The following is a 26,433-nucleotide window of genomic DNA, read 5'->3' as shown; positions in this document are numbered from 1 at the left end:
GAATGTGTTTGGGAGCGACTGCAAAATTAAATCCTTTAGACAGGACGTTGGTTTCGGCTTTGGTGAGAATCCTATCTGAGATGTTGTGCACAGTTTGTTTCATGTGTTGCTGTGGGAGAGGAGGGGTTTGTTTCTGGCGTTCCTTTAGTCTTCGGAGTTTATTGGTGTGTGTGTCTGTTTTGTAGGCAGTCTCTGTTTCAGCTCTCCAGACAGCAATTTGTTTGAATTTGTCCCAAAGTGTGGGGTGGATCTTGTTGCTGAGTTTGAGGTGAAGTGTGAGGAGGTCTCTGTTGATTCGGTCCAGGAGGAATCTTTTTGTGTGGAGTTCGTTTCTGATTAGGGCCAGTTCAGTTCTTATCAGGATGCGTTTGATGGCTGCAGAGTTGGAGTGGAATTTCAATTGGAAGGATGTGGGGATTAAATTTTGATCTCGGCAGTTGCGTAGGAATGTGAGGTCACACAGAATGGAAGCTCTTCGTACTTCGAGTTTTTCGTAGGTCTTGGTTAGCTGGTAGATTTCCTCCCCGTAGAGGTAAGATATTTGTTTTCTGAGGTTTTCGCGGGTGCCTGTATGTGGATCCTTGGTTTTTCGGGTTTCTCCCCGCGTAGAACTAAAGGTGTAGGCGCAACGTTTCGACGAAATCCCATCCGTCATCATCAGGCTAGTGGTTTCTGCTTCCTTCTTCTGGGAGAAGTATGTGGCTGTTTGTTTTTCTTTTTTAAACTGCCAGAGGGGGTGTGTTCTGTGAGTGGAAGTGTGCTGATTGGGTGGGGATTATGTGTGTTCTGATTGGGTGGGAGTGTGTTTTGAATGGTGGGGGTGTTCTGATTGGGTGGGGGTGTGTTTTGAGTGGATGGGCTGGTCTCAGCTGCCAGCCTTAGACCTGAGCTGGTGAGTTGTGCTGTTTTTGTTTGCCTTCGTGTTTGTGGTGGTGCCATGTTTTTATAGTGGGTGTCAGTTTGCTTATTATGTGGTTTGGAGGGGTTTAAAGTGGCTGATGTTGCAGCTGTAGTTAGGTTTCTGTTTTGTGGTTGTGCCTCTTTATCATTGTGGGTTCGGATTTGCTTTTTGAATAGTTGTGTGGTGGTGATGTCATGTGATGTTATCATGAGTTTGGGTCTGGTATCATTCTTGGTGGTTGGGACTCGTCTGTCAATCAAGGCGGGTTTCCAAATAGCTGGTAGGCGAGAGGTATCATCTCGTTTGTTCATGCTGTGGGGGCGTTTTTCTATCTCAATGGCTTCTCTGATTATTCTGTTGTTAAAATGTTCAATTTTGGCGATAGTTTTGGTTTTTTTAAAATCAATTTCATGTCCCGTGGCTTCAAAGTGTTGGACCAGGGATGAAGTTTGTTCTCCCTTTCTGAGTGAGTTTTTGTGCTCTTCAATGCGTGCACTTATTCTTCTGTTGGTCTGTCCGATGTATGTGGTGGGGCAGGTGGTGCATGGGATTTCGTATACTCCTTGGTTTTCTAACCCAATTATGTCCTTGGGGTTTCTTAGGATGGTGGATACTTTTCTGTCTGTGTAGAATGCTGTTTTGATGTTGTGTTTTTGGAGGACTTTGCTGATTCTGTCTGTGGTCCCTTTTAAGTATGGGAGGAGGGCTTTGCCTTTTTCTTGTTCTCTGTCTTGGGTTTTTGTGGGTGTCTCTCTTCGGATTAAGTTGGTAATCATGTTTCTTTGGAATCCATTGGCTGTTAGTACATTAGTGAGGTTGTGTAGTTCGGTTTTTAGGTGTTGTTTGTCAGCTAGTTGTTTTGTTCTGGAGATGAGTGTCTTGGCTACGGAGTTGATCTGTGCTGGGTGGTGGTGTGAGAGTGCATTCAGATAGCGGTTTGTGTGCGTTTTTTTATGGTAGATAGTGTGTCCTAGGGAGCCGTTGGATTTCTTGTAGACTAAAACATCAAGGAAGGGAAGTTGGTTGTTAGCTTCTGTTTCCATGGTGAATTGTATTTTGGGGTGTAGGCTATTGAGGTGTGTGAGGAAGTCATCCAGTTTTTCTTTGCCATGTGGCCAGATTACGAAGGTGTCATCTACGTATCTGAGCCAGAGTTTGGGTTTGTGGTTGGATTTTTCTAGAGCGAGGGTTTCAAAGTGTTCCATGTAGAGGTTTGCGATGACAGGTGAAAGGGGTGAACCCATGGGTGCTCCTTCCATTTGTTTGTATCTTTGTCCATTGTAGATGAAGTATGTGTTAGATAGGCAGTGGTTGGTCAGATCTAGGATGTGTTTTGGGGGGTTGTATTTATTTAGGATAGCTGTCAAGGCTTCTTTGATTGGCACTTGGGTGAAGAGGGATACGACATCGAAGCTAACAAGTAGGTCACAGGGCTGTAAGTTTAGTTTACTTATGATCTCTATGAATTGGAATGAATCTTGTACGTGTGAGGTGATGGAATTTGCGTAAGGCTGTAGTTGTTTGGCAAGAAATTTGGCTAGATTTTGTAGAGGTGAGCCTATGGAGCTGACTATGGGTCTGAGAGGGGTTCCTTCTTTGTGTATCTTGGGCAGACCATAGAGCTTGGGACATCTGGATGATTTTTCTCTGGGAATGATTGTTTTCTGGATCTCTTCACTGATGGGGGTGGCTTTTATTTTGGATTTTGTGGTTTTTTCCAGGTAGGTGGTGGGGTCTGTCTTGATGAGTTTGTATGTGGAGTCTCGGAGTAGGTTGGATAATTTGGTATGGTAGTCAGATGAGTTCATTACCACCGTGGCGTTGCCTTTGTCTGCTGGCAGAATGATTATGCTGGTGTCATTTTTTAGGTTAAGTAGTGCTGTCTGTTCCTCTTTGGGTAAGTTGCTTTTGGGTGGTTTGCTGGTGCAGAGGATGTTGGTAACTTCGAGTCTGATTTTGTTGGCGTCATCAGGGTTGATTTTGGTCAGGCTGGATTCGACTCCGCATATAATGGTTTCCGTGGGAATGTGTTTGGGAGCGACTGCAAAATTAAATCCTTTAGACAGGACGTTGGTTTCGGCTTTGGTGAGAATCCTATCTGAGATGTTGTGCACAGTTTGTTTCATGTGTTGCTGTGGGAGAGGAGGGGTTTGTTTCTGGCGTTCCTTTAGTCTTCGGAGTTTATTGGTGTGTGTGTCTGTTTTGTAGGCAGTCTCTGTTTCAGCTCTCCAGACAGCAATTTGTTTGAATTTGTCCCAAAGTGTGGGGTGGATCTTGTTGCTGAGTTTGAGGTGAAGTGTGAGGAGGTCTCTGTTGATTCGGTCCAGGAGGAATCTTTTTGTGTGGAGTTCGTTTCTGATTAGGGCCAGTTCAGTTCTTATCAGGATGCGTTTGATGGCTGCAGAGTTGGAGTGGAATTTCAATTGGAAGGATGTGGGGATTAAATTTTGATCTCGGCAGTTGCGTAGGAATGTGAGGTCACACAGAATGGAAGCTCTTCGTACTTCGAGTTTTTCGTAGGTCTTGGTTAGCTGGTAGATTGCCTCCCCGTAGAGGTAAGATATTTGTTTTCTGAGGTTTTCGCGGGTGCCTGTATGTGGATCCTTGGTTTTTCGGGTTTCTCCCCGCGTAGAACTAAAGGTGTAGGCGCAACGTTTCGACGAAATCCCATCCGTCATCATCAGGCTAGTGGTTTCTGCTTCCTTCTTCTGGGAGAAGTATGTGGCTGTTTGTTTTTCTTTTTTAAACTGCCAGAGGGGGTGTGTTCTGTGAGTGGAAGTGTGCTGATTGGGTGGGGATTATGTGTGTTCTGATTGGGTGGGAGTGTGTTTTGAATGGTGGGGGTGTTCTGATTGGGTGGGGGTGTGTTTTGAGTGGATGGGCTGGTCTCAGCTGCCAGCCTTAGACCTGAGCTGGTGAGTTGTGCTGTTTTTGTTTGCCTTCGTGTTTGTGGTGGTGCCATGTTTTTATAGAGGGTGTCAGTTTGCTTATTATGTGGTTTGGAGGGGTTTAAAGTGGCTGATGTTGCAGCTGTAGTTAGGTTTCTGTTTTGTGGTTGTGCCTCTTTATCATTGTGGGTTCGGATTTGCTTTTTGAATAGTTGTGTGGTGGTGATGTCATGTGATGTTATCATGAGTTTGGGTCTGGTATCATTCTTGGTGGTTGGGACTCGTCTGTCAATCAAGGCGGGTTTCCAAATAGCTGGTAGGCGAGAGGTATCATCTCGTTTGTTCATGCTGTGGGGGCGTTTTTCTATCTCAATGGCTTCTCTGATTATTCTGTTGTTAAAATGTTCAATTTTGGCGATAGTTTTGGTTTTTTTAAAATCAATTTCATGTCCCGTGGCTTCAAAGTGTTGGACCAGGGATGAAGTTTGTTCTCCCTTTCTGAGTGAGTTTTTGTGCTCTTCAATGCGTGCACTTATTCTTCTGTTGGTCTGTCCGATGTATGTGGTGGGGCAGGTGGTGCATGGGATTTCGTATACTCCTTGGTTTTCTAACCCAATTATGTCCTTGGGGTTTCTTAGGATGGTGGATACTTTTCTGTCTGTGTAGAATGCTGTTTTGATGTTGTGTTTTTGGAGGACTTTGCTGATTCTGTCTGTGGTCCCTTTTAAGTATGGGAGGAGGGCTTTGCCTTTTTCTTGTTCTCTGTCTTGGGTTTTTGTGGGTGTCTCTCTTCGGATTAAGTTGGTAATCATGTTTCTTTGGAATCCATTGGCTGTTAGTACATTAGTGAGGTTGTGTAGTTCGGTTTTTAGGTGTTGTTTGTCAGCTAGTTGTTTTGTTCTGGAGATGAGTGTCTTGGCTACGGAGTTGATCTGTGCTGGGTGGTGGTGTGAGAGTGCATTCAGATAGCGGTTTGTGTGCGTTTTTTTATGGTAGATAGTGTGTCCTAGGGAGCCGTTGGATTTCTTGTAGACTAAAACATCAAGGAAGGGAAGTTGGTTGTTAGCTTCTGTTTCCATGGTGAATTGTATTTTGGGGTGTAGGCTATTGAGGTGTGTGAGGAAGTCATCCAGTTTTTCTTTGCCATGTGGCCAGATTACGAAGGTGTCATCTACGTATCTGAGCCAGAGTTTGGGTTTGTGGTTGGATTTTTCTAGAGCGAGGGTTTCAAAGTGTTCCATGTAGAGGTTTGCGATGACAGGTGAAAGGGGTGAACCCATGGGTGCTCCTTCCATTTGTTTGTATCTTTGTCCATTGTAGATGAAGTATGTGTTAGATAGGCAGTGGTTGGTCAGATCTAGGATGTGTTTTGGGGGGTTGTATTTATTTAGGATAGCTGTCAAGGCTTCTTTGATTGGCACTTGGGTGAAGAGGGATACGACATCGAAGCTAACAAGTAGGTCACAGGGCTGTAAGTTTAGTTTACTTATGATCTCTATGAATTGGAATGAATCTTGTACGTGTGAGGTGATGGAATTTGCGTAAGGCTGTAGTTGTTTGGCAAGAAATTTGGCTAGATTTTGTAGAGGTGAGCCTATGGAGCTGACTATGGGTCTGAGAGGGGTTCCTTCTTTGTGTATCTTGGGCAGACCATAGAGCTTGGGACATCTGGATGATTTTTCTCTGGGAATGATTGTTTTCTGGATCTCTTCACTGATGGGGGTGGCTTTTATTTTGGATTTTGTGGTTTTTTCCAGGTAGGTGGTGGGGTCTGTCTTGATGAGTTTGTATGTGGAGTCTCGGAGTAGGTTGGATAATTTGGTATGGTAGTCAGATGAGTTCATTACCACCGTGGCGTTGCCTTTGTCTGCTGGCAGAATGATTATGCTGGTGTCATTTTTTAGGTTAAGTAGTGCTGTCTGTTCCTCTTTGGGTAAGTTGCTTTTGGGTGGTTTGCTGGTGCAGAGGATGTTGGTAACTTCGAGTCTGATTTTGTTGGCGTCATCAGGGTTGATTTTGGTCAGGCTGGATTCGACTCCGCATATAATGGTTTCCGTGGGAATGTGTTTGGGAGCGACTGCAAAATTAAATCCTTTAGACAGGACGTTGGTTTCGGCTTTGGTGAGAATCCTATCTGAGATGTTGTGCACAGTTTGTTTCATGTGTTGCTGTGGGAGAGGAGGGGTTTGTTTCTGGCGTTCCTTTAGTCTTCGGAGTTTATTGGTGTGTGTGTCTGTTTTGTAGGCAGTCTCTGTTTCAGCTCTCCAGACAGCAATTTGTTTGAATTTGTCCCAAAGTGTGGGGTGGATCTTGTTGCTGAGTTTGAGGTGAAGTGTGAGGAGGTCTCTGTTGATTCGGTCCAGGAGGAATCTTTTTGTGTGGAGTTCGTTTCTGATTAGGGCCAGTTCAGTTCTTATCAGGATGCGTTTGATGGCTGCAGAGTTGGAGTGGAATTTCAATTGGAAGGATGTGGGGATTAAATTTTGATCTCGGCAGTTGCGTAGGAATGTGAGGTCACACAGAATGGAAGCTCTTCGTACTTCGAGTTTTTCGTAGGTCTTGGTTAGCTGGTAGATTTCCTCCCCGTAGAGGTAAGATATTTGTTTTCTGAGGTTTTCGCGGGTGCCTGTATGTGGATCCTTGGTTTTTCGGGTTTCTCCCCGCGTAGAACTAAAGGTGTAGGCGCAACGTTTCGGCACAACCACAAAACAGAAACCTAACTACAGCTGCAACATCAGCCACTTTAAACCCCTCCAAACCACATAATAAGCAAACTGACACCCACTATAAAAACATGGCACCACCACAAACACGAAGGCAAACAAAAACAGCACAACTCACCAGCTCAGGTCTAAGGCTGGCAGCTGAGACCAGCCCATCCACTCAAAACACACCCCCACCCAATCAGAACACCCCCACCATTCAAAACACACTCCCACCCAATCAGAACACACATAATCCCCACCCAATCAGCACACTTCCACTCACAGAACACACCCCCTCTGGCAGTTTAAAAAAGAAAAACAAACAGCCACATACTTCTCCCAGAAGAAGGAAGCAGAAACCACTAGCCTGATGATGACGGATGGGATTTCGTCGAAACGTTGCGCCTACACCTTTAGTTCTACGCGGGGAGAAACCCGAAAAACCAAGGATCCACATACAGGCACCCGCGAAAACCTCAGAAAACAAATATCTTACCTCTACGGGGAGGAAATCTACCAGCTAACCAAGACCTACGAAAAACTCGAAGTACGAAGAGCTTCCATTCTGTGTGACCTCACATTCCTACGCAACTGCCGAGATCAAAATTTAATCCCCACATCCTTCCAATTGAAATTCCACTCCAACTCTGCAGCCATCAAACGCATCCTGATAAGAACTGAACTGGCCCTAATCAGAAACGAACTCCACACAAAAAGATTCCTCCTGGACCGAATCAACAGAGACCTCCTCACACTTCACCTCAAACTCAGCAACAAGATCCACCCCACACTTTGGGACAAATTCAAACAAATTGCTGTCTGGAGAGCTGAAACAGAGACTGCCTACAAAACAGACACACACACCAATAAACTCCGAAGACTAAAGGAACGCCAGAAACAAACCCCTCCTCTCCCACAGCAACACATGAAACAAACTGTGCACAACATCTCAGATAGGATTCTCACCAAAGCCGAAACCAACGTCCTGTCTAAAGGATTTAATTTTGCAGTCGCTCCCAAACACATTCCCACGGAAACCATTATATGCGGAGTCGAATCCAGCCTGACCAAAATCAACCCTGATGACGCCAACAAAATCAGACTCGAAGTTACCAACATCCTCTGCACCAGCAAACCACCCAAAAGCAACTTACCCAAAGAGGAACAGACAGCACTACTTAACCTAAAAAATGACACCAGCATAATCATTCTGCCAGCAGACAAAGGCAACGCCACGGTGGTAATGAACTCATCTGACTACCATACCAAATTATCCAACCTACTCCGAGACTCCACATACAAACTCATCAAGACAGACCCCACCACCTACCTGGAAAAAACCACAAAATCCAAAATAAAAGCCACCCCCATCAGTGAAGAGATCCAGAAAACAATCATTCCCAGAGAAAAATCATCCAGATGTCCCAAGCTCTATGGTCTGCCCAAGATACACAAAGAAGGAACCCCTCTCAGACCCATAGTCAGCTCCATAGGCTCACCTCTACAAAATCTAGCCAAATTTCTTGCCAAACAACTACAGCCTTACGCAAATTCCATCACCTCACACGTACAAGATTCATTCCAATTCATAGAGATCATAAGTAAACTAAACTTACAGCCCTGTGACCTACTTGTTAGCTTCGATGTCGTATCCCTCTTCACCCAAGTGCCAATCAAAGAAGCCTTGACAGCTATCCTAAATAAATACAACCCCCCAAAACACATCCTAGATCTGACCAACCACTGCCTATCTAACACATACTTCATCTACAATGGACAAAGATACAAACAAATGGAAGGAGCACCCATGGGTTCACCCCTTTCACCTGTCATCGCAAACCTCTACATGGAACACTTTGAAACCCTCGCTCTAGAAAAATCCAACCACAAACCCAAACTCTGGCTCAGATACGTAGATGACACCTTCGTAATCTGGCCACATGGCAAAGAAAAACTGGATGACTTCCTCACACACCTCAATAGCCTACACCCCAAAATACAATTCACCATGGAAACAGAAGCTAACAACCAACTTCCCTTCCTTGATGTTTTAGTCTACAAGAAATCCAACGGCTCCCTAGGACACACTATCTACCATAAAAAAACGCACACAAACCGCTATCTGAATGCACTCTCACACCACCACCCAGCACAGATCAACTCCGTAGCCAAGACACTCATCTCCAGAACAAAACAACTAGCTGACAAACAACACCTAAAAACCGAACTACACAACCTCACTAATGTACTAACAGCCAATGGATTCCAAAGAAACATGATTACCAACTTAATCCGAAGAGAGACACCCACAAAAACCCAAGACAGAGAACAAGAAAAAGGCAAAGCCCTCCTCCCATACTTAAAAGGGACCACAGACAGAATCAGCAAAGTCCTCCAAAAACACAACATCAAAACAGCATTCTACACAGACAGAAAAGTATCCACCATCCTAAGAAACCCCAAGGACATAATTGGGTTAGAAAACCAAGGAGTATACGAAATCCCATGCACCACCTGCCCCACCACATACATCGGACAGACCAACAGAAGAATAAGTGCACGCATTGAAGAGCACAAAAACTCACTCAGAAAGGGAGAACAAACTTCATCCCTGGTCCAACACTTTGAAGCCACGGGACATGAAATTGATTTTAAAAAAACCAAAACTATCGCCAAAATTGAACATTTTAACAACAGAATAATCAGAGAAGCCATTGAGATAGAAAAACGCCCCCACAGCATGAACAAACGAGATGATACCTCTCGCCTACCAGCTATTTGGAAACCCGCCTTGATTGACAGACGAGTCCCAACCACCAAGAATGATACCAGACCCAAACTCATGATAACATCACATGACATCACCACCACACAACTATTCAAAAAGCAAATCCGAACCCACAATGATAAAGAGGCACAACCACAAAACAGAAACCTAACTACAGCTGCAACATCAGCCACTTTAAACCCCTCCAAACCACATAATAAGCAAACTGACACCCACTATAAAAACATGGCACCACCACAAACACGAAGGCAAACAAAAACAGCACAACTCACCAGCTCAGGTCTAAGGCTGGCAGCTGAGACCAGCCCATCCACTCAAAACACACCCCCACCCAATCAGAACACCCCCACCATTCAAAACACACTCCCACCCAATCAGAACACACATAATCCCCACCCAATCAGCACACTTCCACTCACAGAACACACCCCCTCTGGCAGTTTAAAAAAGAAAAACAAACAGCCACATACTTCTCCCAGAAGAAGGAAGCAGAAACCACTAGCCTGATGATGACGGATGGGATTTCGTCGAAACGTTGCGCCTACACCTTTAGTTCTACGCGGGGAGAAACCCGAAAAACCAAGGATCCACATATATATATATATATATATATATATATATATATATATATATATATATATATATATATATGTATATATGTATATATATATATATATGTATATATATATGTATATATATGTGTATATATATATATATATATATATATATATACACACACACACTGTAGCTAAAAGTGAAAACTCAAAACCTCAGTTACTGTCTTCACAATGAATATTCAAGGAAAAGATGTGATTCAGGGAACAGCACATACTTTGCCTTAAGAAAATCTCATTTTCTATTCTAAAAGTCTGTATCTAGCATTGTCAAGAACTTTAATCATGAATTCTGACCATGTTAAGTGAAATGAACTAATGGTCTGATTTAGTGTGACAAAACTTCAACTGATTCTTTTCACTTTCATGTTCATTTTTGCCAATATTCTAGTAAATTCATAATGTGAATGAGGAAGGTTGGAAGGCAATTCACAGCGCAGAACATAGCAACTCTGATGAATTTTGATCTAATCCTACTAGATTAACATATACTGACATTTTATGGTGCCTGGGTGATTTTAAAAGAAGGTAAAACTGAGGGGTCCTTGGTATTCTCTGAGCTTGCTTGTTTTCTTGCAGATGTTGTAGCAGATCTTGCTGTGGGTAGCTAGCCTGTATGTATTTCTGCAAATAGAATTCTCAATCATCCTGTTCAATTATTAAATGGCAAAATGACAATATTGACTGTTATTAAAACTTCACAAGTTTCTAGTACAATCTCTCAGGTCCTACATTCCTAGAACATTATTGGTCTTTATTTGTGTTATTATGGTTTACAAAACCATATGTAAAGCAATAGTTTATAGGTATGAGAAGGCAGGAATAGAGAGAGAAGGACTATAGATGTGTTACTTGGTAAACCTTTTGCCTTTTATGGCAAAAATGAATTGGCTTAGATTTTGATGTACATATGCATAGGTGTTTTATTAGGAAATCAAGTGTAACAGGATGTCATCTTTTAACTGATGAACTGAAGAGAAGATTCAAGGCAATGTTATTAATCAACTAAAAAGGCTTTAATTGCTTAAACTAGTTCTAGAACAGCAATTGCATCCTGAATTTAGTACAGAAATACAATTCATTTCTCAATAAAAGTGTAGAATGAAAGAAAGAAAAGATTAACCTGTTAAAAATAATTTCTGGTTCCTGTTAATATTTGATAATAAAATGAAATATTTTTTCAGATATAATTTTAATATTTCCAATGATTTCAAGGGTATCTAGTTTTAGTACTATAGTACTGTTAAGATATTAGTTTTTTCTGCATGGAAAATTGTGTCCCATAAGTACTTAATTTTAAATATGTTTTTTACTTTGTTTTTTAAGAATGTGTGGATGCATTTTCTGCTATTACTGCTGCAACAATTATGCCTTTTCAAAGCAAACTGGAAAGAAAGAACGCTGTTGTCGAGCTTGTTTTAAAAAAGTGACTGCCAATCCTGTTGATTCTGAATTAAACTTTACACCAGAAGAATCATCATCATCATCAAGTCTGCTGGCCTCACCATTGTCCCTGGTTCACAAAATTTTGGGTGAGCTAAAACAATTTTTTCAAATTTATTGTGGCTTTATAAAAACGTTAGATTGTATGTTACACTACTTTTTGGTCAGCTTGTTAAATAATCCAGGGCATATTTCCTAATTAGGAGAATCTAATGAGGAAATTAAGGGACGCAGTGGCTCAGTGGGTTAGGACGCTGAGCTTGTCGATCGGAAGGTCGGCAGTTTGGCGGGTCGAATCCCGAGTGCCGCGTAACAGAGTGAGCGCCTGTTACTCGTCCCAGCTTCTGCCAACCTAGCAGTTCGAAAGCCCGTAAAAACGCAAGTAGAAAAATAGGGACCACTCCGGTGGGAAGGTAACAGCGTTCCGTGCGCCTTTGGCGTCTAGTCATGCCGGCCACATGACCACGGAGATGTCCTCAGACAAGCGCTGGCTTTCGGCTTTGAAACGGAGATGAGCACCGGCCCCTAGAGTCGGAAACGACTAGCACACATGTGCGGGGGAACCTTTACCTTTACCTTTAATGAGGAAATTAGAAATATCCTGTGAAACTGGGATGGTGACATTCTAGAATGATCTATTTTCTTTGCTGTCCCATCTTTCCCCACAATAGTGCGATGTTCACTGTGATGGAAATTCTGGATTTCCAGAACATGGATATACATGTTTCATTCATGTTCAGTAATTTTGTATGTATTAGAACCTTATCAGTACATATGCAGCACTCAAAATCCGACAAAGCAGTAGATTCACTCAAAAATCGGAACCTTTCTTTATGGAACTTTATGTGGATTAGGCAGAAATGGATGCATGCTGTATGTTACTAGAAACAGACACTTTTTAAAACATCTTGGAGGCTGCCAGTCTACATGTAGTGGTGACTTTTTGGAGTACGGTACCTAAGAAATGTCTGTTGGTGAAATATCAATGCAATTTGTTTAATGTCTTTTCTGGCAGTCCAACCCTGCAATTACTATTTTTTGTGTATTTCCTGCTACACAAATAATATTTTTTGTATCTTCTCTTTTGGCACAGTTACAAATGAAACCTCTAAGTCTACAGATGATGCAGTATTTGATATAATAACAGATGAAGAAGTGGGTCAGATACAAGAAGGTGACTCTGTTCACAGCAAACATCAAACTGAAGAATCTCTGGATCATGGTGTTCCTGATTTGTGAGTAAATATAGAGTGGATGATAATGCCACTGATTAGCAGAAAAAGGGTGTGCATTATATATAATGGAAAGGAAGAATATTTCACATTCAAAAATCAAAAACACTGTAGATTCATAGAGAATATAATTATAGAGGGAGATGGCTTTGGCTTTCTTTCAGGATTGTAAATGCATACATTCTTTCAAAATAGGCATATCCAGAGGGTACTTCCTGAACGCATATTCCTAGAACAAACCAACAAAAACCAATTCTTTCCTGCCACCCCAAAGTAACAAAAACTCGATTCAGTCTTTTCTGGTAAGGTAATTTCATCATCCTGCCTACTGAAGCTCTTGGCTGCCAAAAATTAGTAAAAGAAGAAAAATTACTTTATGATTTTTGGTCACGAAAAGTTGCTAAGTAATGAGCATGGCTCCACATTATGGGAGGAGATTTAGGTCTTGTGTTTGACATGTCTGCCCTAATCTGTGCACTCAAAGCAGTCTTGTAATGCTTCTATAGCTCCCTCTGTCTTTACTGTAGGTTTCACTCTGACTAATAAAGGTTTATATGCTGGGGGTTAGCTTTGAAAGCCTTCTTGATGTTAGAATAAGCAAGATCCAGTGCATTGCCCCCTCTGGTTGCAAAGTCCACATTTTGATGGAAATGTGGCAGGGTAGTTTTCAAATCCACTTGGTTAAAGTCTCCACTGCAATAAATGTACCCTCTCGATGAGTAGTTTGTAAATCACTGACAATATAACAGAGAACCTTCAGGGCCTCTTCTCTGTGCATCACGGGGGATATACACAGCTGTGATAATGGTGACAGAGAATTCTCTAGAGAGATAGAAGGGTCTGCATTTGGTGGTCAGAAGCTGCACATCTGGGGAGCACAGACTTGAAACCACCTTGGCATTATTACACCATCTGTCATTTATATAAAAAGAGACACACCCCTCCCCAAGATTTGCCACTAAACTCTGGTCCAGCCAAAATGTTGAAAATCCCATGAAGCTAACAGCACTATCTGGGACAGAAGGCTTTAACCAAGTTTCTGTTGCAATGATGACACAGTAATTTCTCACCTCCCTGTTTGTTGTTAAATCCAGCCTCAAATGATCCTTTTTTGGTTCTAAGGAGCAAGCATTTGCAAACAAAATAGATGGAAGAGACACTGTAAGGTCTAGCTTTTAGTCTAGATGTTAGTGTTCTGTACCAGCCTGCTACCGGCCCTCCAGAAAAGGCAGGGACAACCCCTTTTACAAGAAGGCAAGAGGCTGGAATTAAGCCTGCCAAATTTATGAATACAAAAACAAACACAACAAGACACGAACCAAGAAACAGGAGCTTTTCAAGCGGTTGCCTTCAGCAAACCAGCCCTCCCACGCATTCCCCTTTTATACAGTTCAGGGCGTGGCTTCTCTCTGCCTCCTTCCAAGGTGCCCCATTGCCTTCCTCTGTTTACTCCTGATTGACTGCCTCCTGCGTTGGGCGTCCTTGAACAGGGCCAGCTGTGGGTCATCTTCATCCACGCTGTCAGGCTCACACAGCTGGGTCTCCGTCGTGACCAGGTGGGAGGGGCCTGGCTGAGGGCTCTGCGGAGCCTCAAGGCCATCATCAGCAAGCTCTTCAACACCCCCCTCCTCCTCCTCTGAGTCGTCCGACCCAACTGCCGAACCCACAGGCTGACCCTGAATCACAGCACTTAGGTCTCCACGTTTGCCACATTTCCTCTTTCAGTCACACCTCCTCCTTTTCTTCCGAAGATGGTCAACAATAGAGGGAAACCTGCAATGGTTGCTCCTCCACTCTGCTCCTGCAGCCCAAAACGCTGCCTTCGCTGCTCAAAACACTGAGCACGATGCTGTTTCCACCTCCAGCAATTTCCTTTCTTCCTCCCTGCTCCTCCAGACATTGTAGCTGATCTCTCACTCTGTGTGTCAACCCCCGGCATCTGCATCGTTGATTTTATCCTCCATAGTAATCCGAGGCCATGCAGACTCTCCCAACAGTTTTCTCCACAATTCCTCTCACGCTGAATTTCTTCATATCCAATATGGACTGACGTTCATATGAACGTTTAGCAATCCAACTCTGCTTGCTTGTCCCTATTTCTAAAAAGTGCTTCAGTCTGGATCGTTCATTTCCCGCCCTAACCCCCACACTTTTGAGAGCTGAAGCAGCTGCAGCCAAGCTACCTAACACATCTTCCTCCTACTTTCTCCACAATAACTCTGAGGTGAATTGGGCTGTAAGTGATTGGTCCAAAGCCACTTAGCTGGCCTTCATGGCTAAGATGGGACTAGAATTCAAGATCTCCAGCTTTAGGTACCAGTGCCTTATCCCTTCAGCAGAGGGATATCATAGTGTCAACCTACACTATGGAGAACAATAGTAAATATTTTTCTTACAGATTTTTAAGTTGAAGGACTCACTTTTTTTATTCTTTGTACTTGATCTTAAGATCTGAGCCGATATACAGATAATCCTTGGCTTACAACCAAAATTAAGCCAAAAATTTCCATTGCTAAGCAAGATAATTGTTTGCCCCATTTTATGACTTTTCTTACCACAATTATTAAATGAATCAATGCAGTTGTTAATTTAATAAATCGATTGTTAAGTGAATCTTGGCTTCCCCATTGACTTTGCTTGTCAGAAATTGGCAAAAGGTGATCACAAGACCCCAGGACACTGCAACCATCATAAATATGAGCCAGTTGCCAAGTGTTTGGATTTGATCACATGACCATGGGGATGCTGCAACACTCATAAGTATGAAAAACTATCATAAGTCACTTTTTTCAGTGCTCTTGTAACTTCACTTCTATTTGGTGAAAGAAACTTTCAGAACAAAGAAGTGTTGTTGTTAGCTGTGAAGTTGTGTCCGACCCATTGCAACCCCATGGACAACGTTCCTCCAGGCCTTCCTGTCCTCTATCATCTTCTGGAGTCCATTTAAGCTCACGCCTCATTCTCTGTCGTCCCTTTCTTCTATTGCCCTCAATCTTTCCCAGCATTAGGCTCTTCTCCAGTGAGTCCTTCCTTCTCATTAGGAGCCCAAATATTTGAGTTTCAACTTCAGGATCTGGCCTTCTAAAGAGCAGTCAGGGTTTATTTCCTCTAGGACTGACTGGTTTGATCACCTTGCAGTCCAAGGGACTTGCAGGAGTCTTCTCCAGCACCATAGTTCAAAGGCCTCAATTCTTTGGCACTCAGCCTTTCTTATGGTCCAACTTTCACAGCCATACATTGCAACTGGGAAGACCATAGCCTTGACTATACGCAGGGTGGCAGGGTGATGTTTCTGCTTTTTAGTCTGCTGTCTAGATTTGTCATGGCTTTCCTCCCCAGGAGCAAGCGTCTTTTAATTTCTTGGCTGCAGTCCCCGTCTGCAATGATCTTAGAGCCCAGGAAAATAAAATCTGTCACTACCTCCACTTCTTCCCCATCTATTTGCCAGGAATTGAGAGGGCCGGATGCCATGATCTTGGTTTTCTTAATGTTAAGTATCAAAACAAAGAAGTAGTAAGAATTAATTGGTCAAATTACCTGGTCATTTGTTCCATTAGCCTTTCTCAGTGTGGTATCAACCACATTTAACAGGTTTCAACCCCTTGTTAATTTCATGGCTTATGGGTGATATTTTCCACATAGGATAAAAGAAGTTGTAATGACAGCAGGCATTCGACTTTTACATCCTCTGTAAATGATAGGAGGATGACAGTAGATATCTGACTGCCGCGGACAGAGAAGGCGGTAGTGAATTCCATAGATGTGAGGACTTACTGCAAAGTAATATATGGTGAACTCAGGCATCATCTTGAAGATACTGCCTTCTTTGGCCAGTTTAGTTCATTTCTACCAATCATCAAGGGCAGTGCTTTTTTTGTAAAAGAAAAAGGTGCCGGAACTCACACATGTCATACAACCCGCCTTGCCTACCCTACAAGGTTCCATCCAAAAAAGGTGCCGGAACTCTGTTCTGAGCGTTCTATGAGGAAAAAAGCCCTGGGGGAAGATCTCATATAAATCAAATTACACTTTAGAATTGTGTGAAAACCAGAGAAAATGTCCGAGACAAAGCCTGACCTAGAGTGTTTCTTTCCCTCCCCTCTCTATCTGCAAATGGGAAAACAGAATTTAGAGTTATTTCAGTAGATGCCAACTGTTTATTTAGTCATATTATTTTATTTAATAATAACAGCCAGGCAACATTCTGTAACTGAATTAGGTGCCATACAATTAGTTTTAAAGTGAGGGAACAAAGTTTATGAAAGCTCTTTTACTCAATATCTCATGAATCTATTATCATCATCAGTAGAAGGTCTGTATAGATCAGTACTGTAGTTAGGGTAAAGCATATTTCACTATGAAAAGCAGAAGAAAAACAAATACATGTATTAGGCTGTCCTTTAAGCTGTACAGAAATATCAGTATTTAATGTGAACAGGTTCTTATATTGAACAAAGGCAAGCTAATATATTAGTGATTTCTTCAAACTCCTCTTAATTTCTGGCAGTGCATTTTCAAAATAGCAATAGATTGCAATTAAAAGATTTAGCCTAAGCATTTTAGAATTTGTTCTAAAACTGCTATATAATTTAGCATATTTTTATTTTGTCTTTATTTCCTCAGATGAAACTTATAGCATAAGAATTGAGGCTGCAGTGAAATCCTGTTGATTTTTCCTGCCAGAAAACTACTGCTTTATAGTCGTGATAGCTATTTAGAAACGTGCAGTACAGATTGCTTGTTTTCATGAGTGCTCAAGGAAACTAGGACTGAAATCAGCCTGAAGATATTCATGAGAATGTGTCTCAGGTCTCTTATAAGGGAACCATGCTTGTTTCCTCTGCATTATTTGTGGCAGTACCACTTTTGGAGCCGTTTTCATCGGTTGTATGCCACTGTTTTCTAACTTGATGTTTAACACAACAATTATTTTTTAGAACTTTTACTAAGTTCTTTCTAAACTTCTCACCAATAAAGACATAGAGAACTGGGTTGAGGCAACCATGGAAATAAGCAATTGCTTCTGTGATGATCAAAGCATATTCAAACCTGTAGCTGAGCACGACAGTACGGTCTGAGGTCCGTATGAGTTTCAAAAGGTTGTAGGGCATTTGTGTCAAAATGAAAGTTACAATAATAGCAAATATTATTTGTAAGGATTTGTGCTTGTGGAAGCCCTTAGCACTGAGTAAGGTTTTTACAATGATTGAATAGCATATAATCATGATGAGCATAGGACAGAAGAATCCAAGTGTCATCTGAATTGTTTCAGTGTACAGCTTCATAGATGGGGAAGTATAATTTGCAAAACATATCTTTTTGTCTAACTTTTCCTCTGTACTGAAGATGAACTGTGGCAAAGCAAGCAGCAGAGAGATTATCCAAATTGAAATACAGACCACAATACCCCAGAATCTTCTTTTCTGTTGACTAATATGAGTTTTGGTCGCTTGCACAATTACAAAATATCTGTCAACAGTTATAGAAGTGAGAGTTAACATAGAACCATACAGATTCAAAGTGTAAAAACCAAGGATGATTTGACATGGGAGAGTGTAAAAGACCCACTCTTCTGCAGCAGAATAAGCCCAGAAGGGCAGCGTGCAAAGAAAGCTGAAATCAGCAATAGCCAGGCTCACTAAAAATATGTCTGTAAGCATTTTCACTTTTTTGTAAAAAACCAGAATTATGATAACCAAAGAGTTTCCTGTCACTCCAAAGATGCAGGCAAATGAATACATGCAGACAAGAAAAACTCGCTTGAACTCCCAAAAAGTTTCATATGAGTTACTTTCATCAGAAGTGTTGTTGCTAAGAAATGCATAGTAATCATCTTCTTCCATGTTTGTGTTCCTTCCTTTCTTTAATACCTGTAAGAATATATATTGGAAAATTGGTTCACGTGATAAATCTACAATGCAATTTCCCCTATTTATTATTGGGAAAAGTTTCTGTCATGCTTCACCAGTTTGGAAATGCAGAGATGGCAATTGCAGTCTAGATACAGGTGGGGATTATCAGATTGGGGAAGGCTGCTACAATTCTTTATTTTAATTTCCTTAGTTTGAAAGTATAGTTGTATCAGACTACCTTACAACAAAAACATTCATATAATAGTATGAACAATGTAAAGCAACAGTAAAAATAATGATATTTGAAGAAAATAAAAAGAAAGAAAGTGTTGCATCATAAAATTACCTCTGTTTTCCAAGAGGAAACTATTCAGCAGTCTTTCTTTTTGTCCTCTGTTAAAAAATAAATAAAGAATGTGGTTGTTTATAAGCAACATACTGTGGCAGATCGCATTGGATCTTTCCAGTTATGTCACATTCAGCCCTGAATTCAAAAAGTTCACAATTGTTAATGGCTTGTTAAATTTCACGTATAGAAAACATAGGCACAAACATTATATGCAGTTTTAATACTGATTATTAATTGTATTAATTGATACATATCATATTAACAACCCTATTGATTTTAGCCCCATATGTGACGAGTAGAATAAATAAAAATCATTTGACTTAAGGTTCCAGTTTTTAAATTGCCCTTCAATAATAAGGCAATAGAAGCCAACTCTTATTAAACATTCTCTGAAATGTACAAAACATACAAACTATTTTTACTATTAAGATCAAAGGAAATTAATTGCATACTTTGAATAACAGCCTTTGACCAGTTAATCTTAATAAACTATTTCCAAAGATAACATAAAGTCAGCTTCTTCAGTTTTTTGAACATGTTAAAACATAATTTATGGGCTTATAAATTACACTTGAATTCTCTAAAATCTAGAAGTTCAAAAGCAATAATGGCATCACAACCAAAGGGTCCAATTAACAAGTATTTCAGTTAAAAAAGTTTGTTTGATTCTATAGAAGTTTTAAAAGCAGTTTCCCCAGAACTGAATTGATCCAAAATGCTAATATCTTGAATCCCCAGTGTGCCCAGAAAATATATCTGTTCACTTTTTAAAATCTATGTCTTATGGCTGTAATCATTGGTAAAATTTAGTTTCCTAAAAGGAACCAACAATCATCAACCCAAGACACAATCTGAACCTTCATAGTGAAATATGTTTCTACTATATTCATTCTGAATCGAGGTATGAGATAATGCAGATGATCAAGTATGTGTAAATACATAATAATTGTATTATGTAATTATATATACATCACTATACATAAATAAAAGCCACAAAAGAACAAGTAGTCATCCAGTAAGGATTTTCAGGTGGTTAAAAAGAAGCTGAAAAAATAATTTACTGAAGAGGAGAGTGTTTATAGTTCAGGGTTAAAAAACGTAGATATAAACAACAACTCTAAAACTTTAAAGCAAAGTATAAATATCTAAGTACTAGTCCAGGGGAAATGAAGGGGAGAATGCACTGTTGAATACTTCATTTTACAATTGCACTTTAATTATGTTTTTATATTTTGGAATCTCTATTTTTTAATCTACTAATATAAAACTCATCAAATACTTTAAGTAAAACAAAATAACATTTTAAAGTTGAATATGCGTAATAATCATAGGAAGATGGAGCTAACTGATGATTTATGTCATCTTTTGATAATGCTTGGATTTGTTTTTTTCCCCTTTTGTAAATAAATACATTGTACTACTGATGCATTTTTACAGCCAATATTCTCTGAAAAGAAAATGAGTCAATTATTTAAAAACTGTAGAAATGGATATGAAATGTGAGATTTAAGAATGTGGGATTTATAAAAAAACAAAAGCAATCTACTTTTTAAAATGCAACATACTTGAAGAAGTATATAAACTTTTCAACATCATTCTTTTAAAAGGTGGTAACTTCTCTAACTTATTTTCTTATATATAAATATTTTAAATATAAATCTGACACAGATAGCAGCTTACCTTGCAGTGGAACAACCTTATCTTGTAGTTTAATATCAGGCAGGGCTTGAAGGTGACATTTGTGATAATATATATATATATATCTGCTACCATGTGTTTCCTGTTAATTTTACAGGAAAAGAAATTAGGTTGCATAAGCCTCTAGTTTGCCATTAAATGTCTGATTTGAATAACACAGATAATTGTGGGAAATATATATTTATGTTTGGGTATTTGTATCATGATATAATTAAATTGTTGTATATATTTTCTTGTATGATTTTATTGGAAGTATAAACAAATTATGTTACTGAGGGTCAAATAAGAAATACTTGTTTAGACAAATTTAAAATATTGGCTTTATCTAGGTCACAGGTCGGCAACCTGCGGGTCCGGAGCCACATGCGGCTCTTTAAGCCATCTCCTGCGGCTCCCAGTCGCCCGTTGTGCGCTCATCTCTCCAAACGAGCAGTGGTGCGCGCGCACCTCTCCAAATGGGCAGTGGTGCGCGCACACCTCTCCAAACGGGCAGTGGCGCCACCCATTTGGAAAGCTGCTGCGGCCCGTTTGCAGAGCTGCCGCCTTCCTCCGAAGGTGGTAGCTATGCAAACGGGCCGCGGCAGCTTTCCAAACCAGTGGCAGCAGGTCTGCAAATGGGTGGCACCGCCGCCCGTTCAGGCGGAGCTGTGCGTGCACCTCTGCAAAGGTTTGGAGAGCTGCGCGCGCACCTCTCAGAATGGGCCGTGGCGCCGCCGTTTTGGAAAGCTGCCGCGGCCCATTTGCAGAGCTGCCGCCTTCCTCCGAAGGTGGTAGCTCTGCAAACGGGCCACGGCAGCTTTCCAAAACGGCGGCAGCAGGTCTGCAAATGGGTGGCGCCACCGCCTGTTCAGAGACTGTGAAGGTTTGGAGAGCTGCGCGCGCACCTCTCCGAACGGGCGGTGGTTTGGAGGTCCTGGGGGTGGCTCTGGCAGCACCCTGGCTGAAGGCGCCTGTCGCCAGGGAGACCTATCGCCGCGCAGGTGCCTCCCGTTTTGCGCATGCGGAAAATGTTTTGTTTTTGCGCGTGTGCATGGATGCATGCGTTTGCACTTTTTGTGGCTCCCACTTTTTTGTGTGTGTGATGGAACCGGTTCCGAGTGGCTCTTTTGCTTTTTCAGGTTGCCGACCCCTGATCTAGGTAATACCTGTATAATTTTGAAGACGTTGGAAAGAGTAATGCTTTTTTAAATGTGCCTAAACGTCTCAAAACATCCCCAATACAGTGAATTGCTTTCCTCAAGAAGCATGAGTAGCTTATGACTATTTGGAGGAAAAGATACAAATGTGTCTGTTTTAATAGAATATATTTTATTGTTGTAAGTCACCTAGAATAGGGGTCCCCAACCCCCAGTCTGTGGAATGGCACTGGTCCACGGCATGCCAGCAACCGGACCACACAAACAAGCAAAGCCCATCTATGGGGTGCCGGCAGCATGTAAAATCACATCCTCTTCGGTCTGCAGAAAAACCTTTCTCCACAGAACTGTCCCTGCTGCCCAAAAGGTCGGGGGCACTGACCTAAAATAACCACATGATCAGATAGGTAGCAAATAAAGTTAACAAATAAATAATAGCTCAAGTCTGAACTATGCAATCCTTGGTGTTCTCTGAGCTTGGTTGTTTATTTACAGACTTTTCATTATCTGACTAGGTAACCTCATCATTGCTAATGTGTGTATGGGATGTTGCTCCCTGTTAATATACAGTGGCTTGCCTTGCTAGTATTGGTGGGCATGTGGATTTCTCCTGGATATCAAATCTTGATTAAAAATTGTTTTTTGCTTTTTCTATTCAAGCAACCCTACATTCACTAGCACTGATAGTGAAACAACTACAAGGAAACAGTTAAGCTCAGAGAGCACCAAAGGCTCCATTTTCGGTTTGCAACAATTTTATTAAGATTTGACAAAATGTTGAAGTGTTCATTTTATGCGCACTTCCATAAAAATCTGTGCAGATTATATAAAGCAAGCATAACAAATAATTTTGGTGGGTAGATATTTTAAAAGCAATCGTCCTGTAGGTAGTAAGACTGCTGTGGTAGGCATGTTCAGAAACAAAACCTAAAAATCTGATAGATCTGGGAGTTTTAATGGTACCAGAGGAAGTATCAAACATCCCCAAAGTCACTTGCACAAATGGAGCTTCATGCGCACTTGCCTGCTGTTCAAGCAAGTGGAGCTGCATGCGCATGCACGCTTATCTACTGTTTCCAGGGCTCTGTTAACAAACTTTATTGTAATCCACTGGTAGAATGTTTACCACAGCATCTTATCTATCCCAAATTATCCTAAAAGTTTATCCTGGATCAAATATCCTTGTTGGTTTCTTAATGCCATCTCTTATCAATTGTTGTTTAAATACAATTGCTTCAGTTTGCAGAATAAGTCTGCCTTACAATCAAAGTCCAAATAGAAGTGGTTACTAGTTAACTGTAATAAATCCAATGAAGGCAAATATATGAGTCACAGGATAATGTTGCAGGATCCAATCTGGGTCGGACACCAGGACCAGAGGTTTAGTTTTCCGAGCTTTTGGACTTGTGCTAGAGCCCATCATCAGGGAACTTCTCTTTACCAGAATATATGCTTTGGGCTACTCTATGTGTCCTATTTATGTGGCACTTGGTTGGATGTGGCTTCCTGTTGGTTAATTGGTGTGTTGATGGCCAGCAATTGGATGTTCCCTTGTGCTGCCAAGTGTTTGACTCCTATGTACCTGATAAGCTGTTAGTAAATCAGCATTCTTGTTGCTGACAAGGGACCCATTTTCCTGGATTGAATCATTTCCTTGGCTATCTTTGCATTTGTTCCACCAAAAATTTTAATAGCTACAAAATTGAATGTACTTGTTCATTGAAATGTGAGACTAGCGATGAGTTCAGATCTTCTTGTCTGACCATTTGCTTGTATTCTTGCAATCTGGTGGTTTGCTTCCTCCCTGTCTGTCTTACATAGTCACGGGCGGGCAATCCATTCAGAAGATCTGGTTGATTACCTCAGAAGTATCTCCAGCCTCCAAGCAATCTTTGCAAAACTTGATGTATCCTAATATGGTAGCCTCAACAAGGCACCACATAAATGCAGTGCATAGAGCAGCCCAAGGTACACATTCCAGTAGAGAGAAGTTCTATGAGGATGGCCTCCAGCACTAATATGTGCATGTTTACTTTTCTACTCTCATTGCATCCGCAGATAACCGCCCAGCCACCTTGTTCAGAGTGACCCGCTCCCTGTTTAATCAGGGACCGAGGTAGGGCTGAGGAATTTGTACAGTATCTGCAGGATAAATTCACTCAGATCCGGACTGGCTTGGACTCCGACTGGGTGGAATCCGGCGAAGTGGAGGGGGCAGGTCTCGAGGATACCATTTGGGGTGAGTTTGACCCTGTGACTCTTGATGATGTGGACAGGATCATGGGTAAACTGAGCGCTACCACTTGTTTACTCGACCCATGTCCCTCCTGGTTGGTTTCGGCCGCCTGGGAGGTGACAGGGGGCTGGCTCCAGGCAGTTGTCAATGCTTCTGAGGTTGTCTTCCCCTCCGCCTTGAAAGAGGCCGTGGTAAGGCCCCTCCTCAAGAAGCCTGCCCTGGACCCGGCCTTGTTGAATAACTACCGTCCTGTCTCCAACCTTCGCTTTGTAGCGAAGGTTGTTGAGAGTGTGGTGGCACATCAGTTCCCACAATTCCTGGAGGAAGCAGACTATCTGGACCCATACCAGTCCGGATTCAGGCCCTGGTACAGCACGGAAACGACATTGGTCGCACTGGTGGTCGCACTGGTGGATGACCTCTGGCAGACCCGAGACAGGGGCTGTTCCTCTGTCCTGGTCCTCTCAGCGGCTTTTGATACCATCGACCATGGTATCCTGCTGCGACGGCTCGGGGGGCTGGGAGTGGGAGGCACTGTTCGCAGTTTGTATTGGCAGGGGGACAGAGATCCACCCAAGGCCCCTCGCTTGTGGGGTGCCCCAGGGGTCGGTTCTCTCCCCCCTCCTGTTTAACATTTATTTATTTATTTATTTATTTAACATCTATATGAAGCCACTGGGTGAGATCATTCGCAGCTTTGGGGTGAGCTATCACCAATATGCGGATGATACCCAGTTGTTCATCTCCACCCAGAGCCAACCCAGTCATGGCCTTGACATGATGTCCCGGTGCTTGGAGGCGGTACGGGTCTGGATGGGTAGGAACAGGCTCAGGCTCAACCCCTCCAAGACCAAGACCAGCATCTCTTGTTGTCCAACAAGTTCCATCTCTTTTAATGGGGGGGAGATATTGCCCCCCTCAGAAAGGGCTCGCAACTTGGGTGTCCTCCTTGATTCACAGCTCAACCTGGAAGATCATTTAACGGCCGTGACCAGGAGGGCCTTCGCACAGGTTCGCCTAGTGCACCAGTTGTGCCCCTTCTTGGACTGAGATGCCCTATGCACAGTTACTCATGCCCTCGTCACCTCTCGTCTGAATTACTGCAATGCTCTGTACATGGGGCTTCCCTTGGAGAGCACCCGGAGGCTTCAACTGGTGCAAAATGTGGCCTGCACGAGCTGCATTGGCTTCCGGTTGCTCTCTGAGTGCGTTTCAAGGTGCTGGTAATAACCTTTAAAGCCCTACATGGCTTAGGCCCATTTATGAGACCACCTGCTGCCATTGTCAACCTCCCATCACCCGGTTTGCTCCCACAGAATCAGCCTCCTCAGGGTGCCATCTGCCAGGCAATGCCAGCTGGCGGCCCCCAGGGGGAGAGCCTTCTCTGTGGGCGCGCCGACCCTTTGGAACGAACTACCTCCAGAGCTGTGGACGGCCCCTGACCTTCGGTCATTCCGCCGTGACCTGAAGACTTGGTTGTTTCAACAAGCGGGTCTGGACTGACTACGTATTTTAATTAGGTTTTACTGGGTTTTAAATTGTCATGTTATCATTGTATTTACTAGTTTAATTCTTTTTAAATTTTCTTTCTATGTTTTTTCTTTTTTAATTTTTATTGTTGTGAGCTGCCCTGAGTCCTTAGGGAGAAGGGCGGCATATAAATTTAAGTAAATAAATAAATAATATGAAAGTTCAGATGTCTAAATCTTTAGTCCTGGTGTCCAACCCATATTGGATCCTGTAATAAATCCATCCCACCTCCCTCAGTCTTCGTAGGAAAAAGGAATTTGTCACTTGCCCTTTTAGTCAAAGTCCTAATATTGTAGGAATATGCCAATTTAAACTTTGGAGTAACATATGAAATTCACTCTGTTAGTTCTCCACCAGGAGAATATATCTTTGGTCTGGAACTGGATCAAAGTCATTTTGTGTCTCTTTATCCAAAGTTCCATGCCCCAGCATATTTTGCAGGATTATTATCATCTCATAAAACTTTTTTTAAAAGAAATTCAGCTAAGGGCTGCATACTCTCCCACCCTCCTTTCTTAGGTTTCAGGCACTGTTCTTAGTCCATGAAACTTGATCAGGGAATAAAGAACAAAGAAGGGATGTTTTCTATATGTTTCTCTATATTTCAATCCCAGGTTAAAATAAAAATTCAATAGAAATAAGCTCTAGATATGTTGCAAGCTCAAAAGTACAGAAATCCTGTGGTAAGAGTCTAAAAACACTTCACACGCGCACACACACACACAGACACACACACACCCAAACAGCTACAGTGCTTCCATACAGAGAGGATAGAGATTATCCAGAACAACATGTATCAAAAAGAAAAAAAACAATTAGAGTCCAGCAAGGGGTTGAAATAAATCAGCATTCAACCACTAATCAACTTTTAAAGCAGAAAACAAAATGAAACAATAAATTCAAAAAGTGAAAGTTAACACCCATGTATGCTTAAGGCAATGAAACTAGTAACAGGAAAATGTATGTGCCCAATGACTGATCACTTCCAAAAGGAATTAGAATCTTCAAGGCTCCCCTTCCCAACAGTCCATAATCGTCCAAAAGTTGTCTTGAATCATTCC

At 41.9% G+C, this 26,433-nt stretch overlaps 2 protein-coding genes across 5 annotated transcripts in view; one reads left to right on the top strand and one right to left on the bottom strand.

Annotated features, from left to right (window-relative positions):
* The window catches only part of FYCO1 (FYVE and coiled-coil domain autophagy adaptor 1), a 79,903-nt gene that overhangs the window by 28,867 nt on the left and 24,603 nt on the right, over positions 1-26,433 (top strand). For all 4 annotated transcript variants that reach the window (XM_083379326.1, XM_083379327.1, XM_083379328.1 and 1 more), the window contains exons 14-15: positions 11,223-11,428; positions 12,433-12,574. In XM_083379326.1, coding sequence (XP_083235452.1) covers positions 11,223-11,428; positions 12,433-12,574 — 348 coding nt within the window. The remainder of the gene's footprint in view (positions 1-11,222; positions 11,429-12,432; positions 12,575-26,433) is intronic.
* Positions 17,224-18,430, bottom strand: LOC310650403 (C-X-C chemokine receptor type 6-like). Its single transcript, XM_083379372.1, has one exon. The coding sequence runs from the start codon at positions 18,412-18,414 to the stop codon at positions 17,386-17,388; it is 1,029 nt and encodes a 342-aa protein (XP_083235498.1). The 5' UTR covers positions 18,415-18,430; the 3' UTR covers positions 17,224-17,385.

Source organism: Vipera ursinii (assembly GCF_947247035.1).
Source record: "Vipera ursinii genome assembly, chromosome: Z".
Taxonomy (NCBI): Eukaryota; Metazoa; Chordata; class Lepidosauria; order Squamata; family Viperidae; genus Vipera; species Vipera ursinii.
The sequence above is the reverse complement of the archived record's forward strand: the minus strand, read 5'-3'. Positions and strand labels throughout refer to the sequence as shown.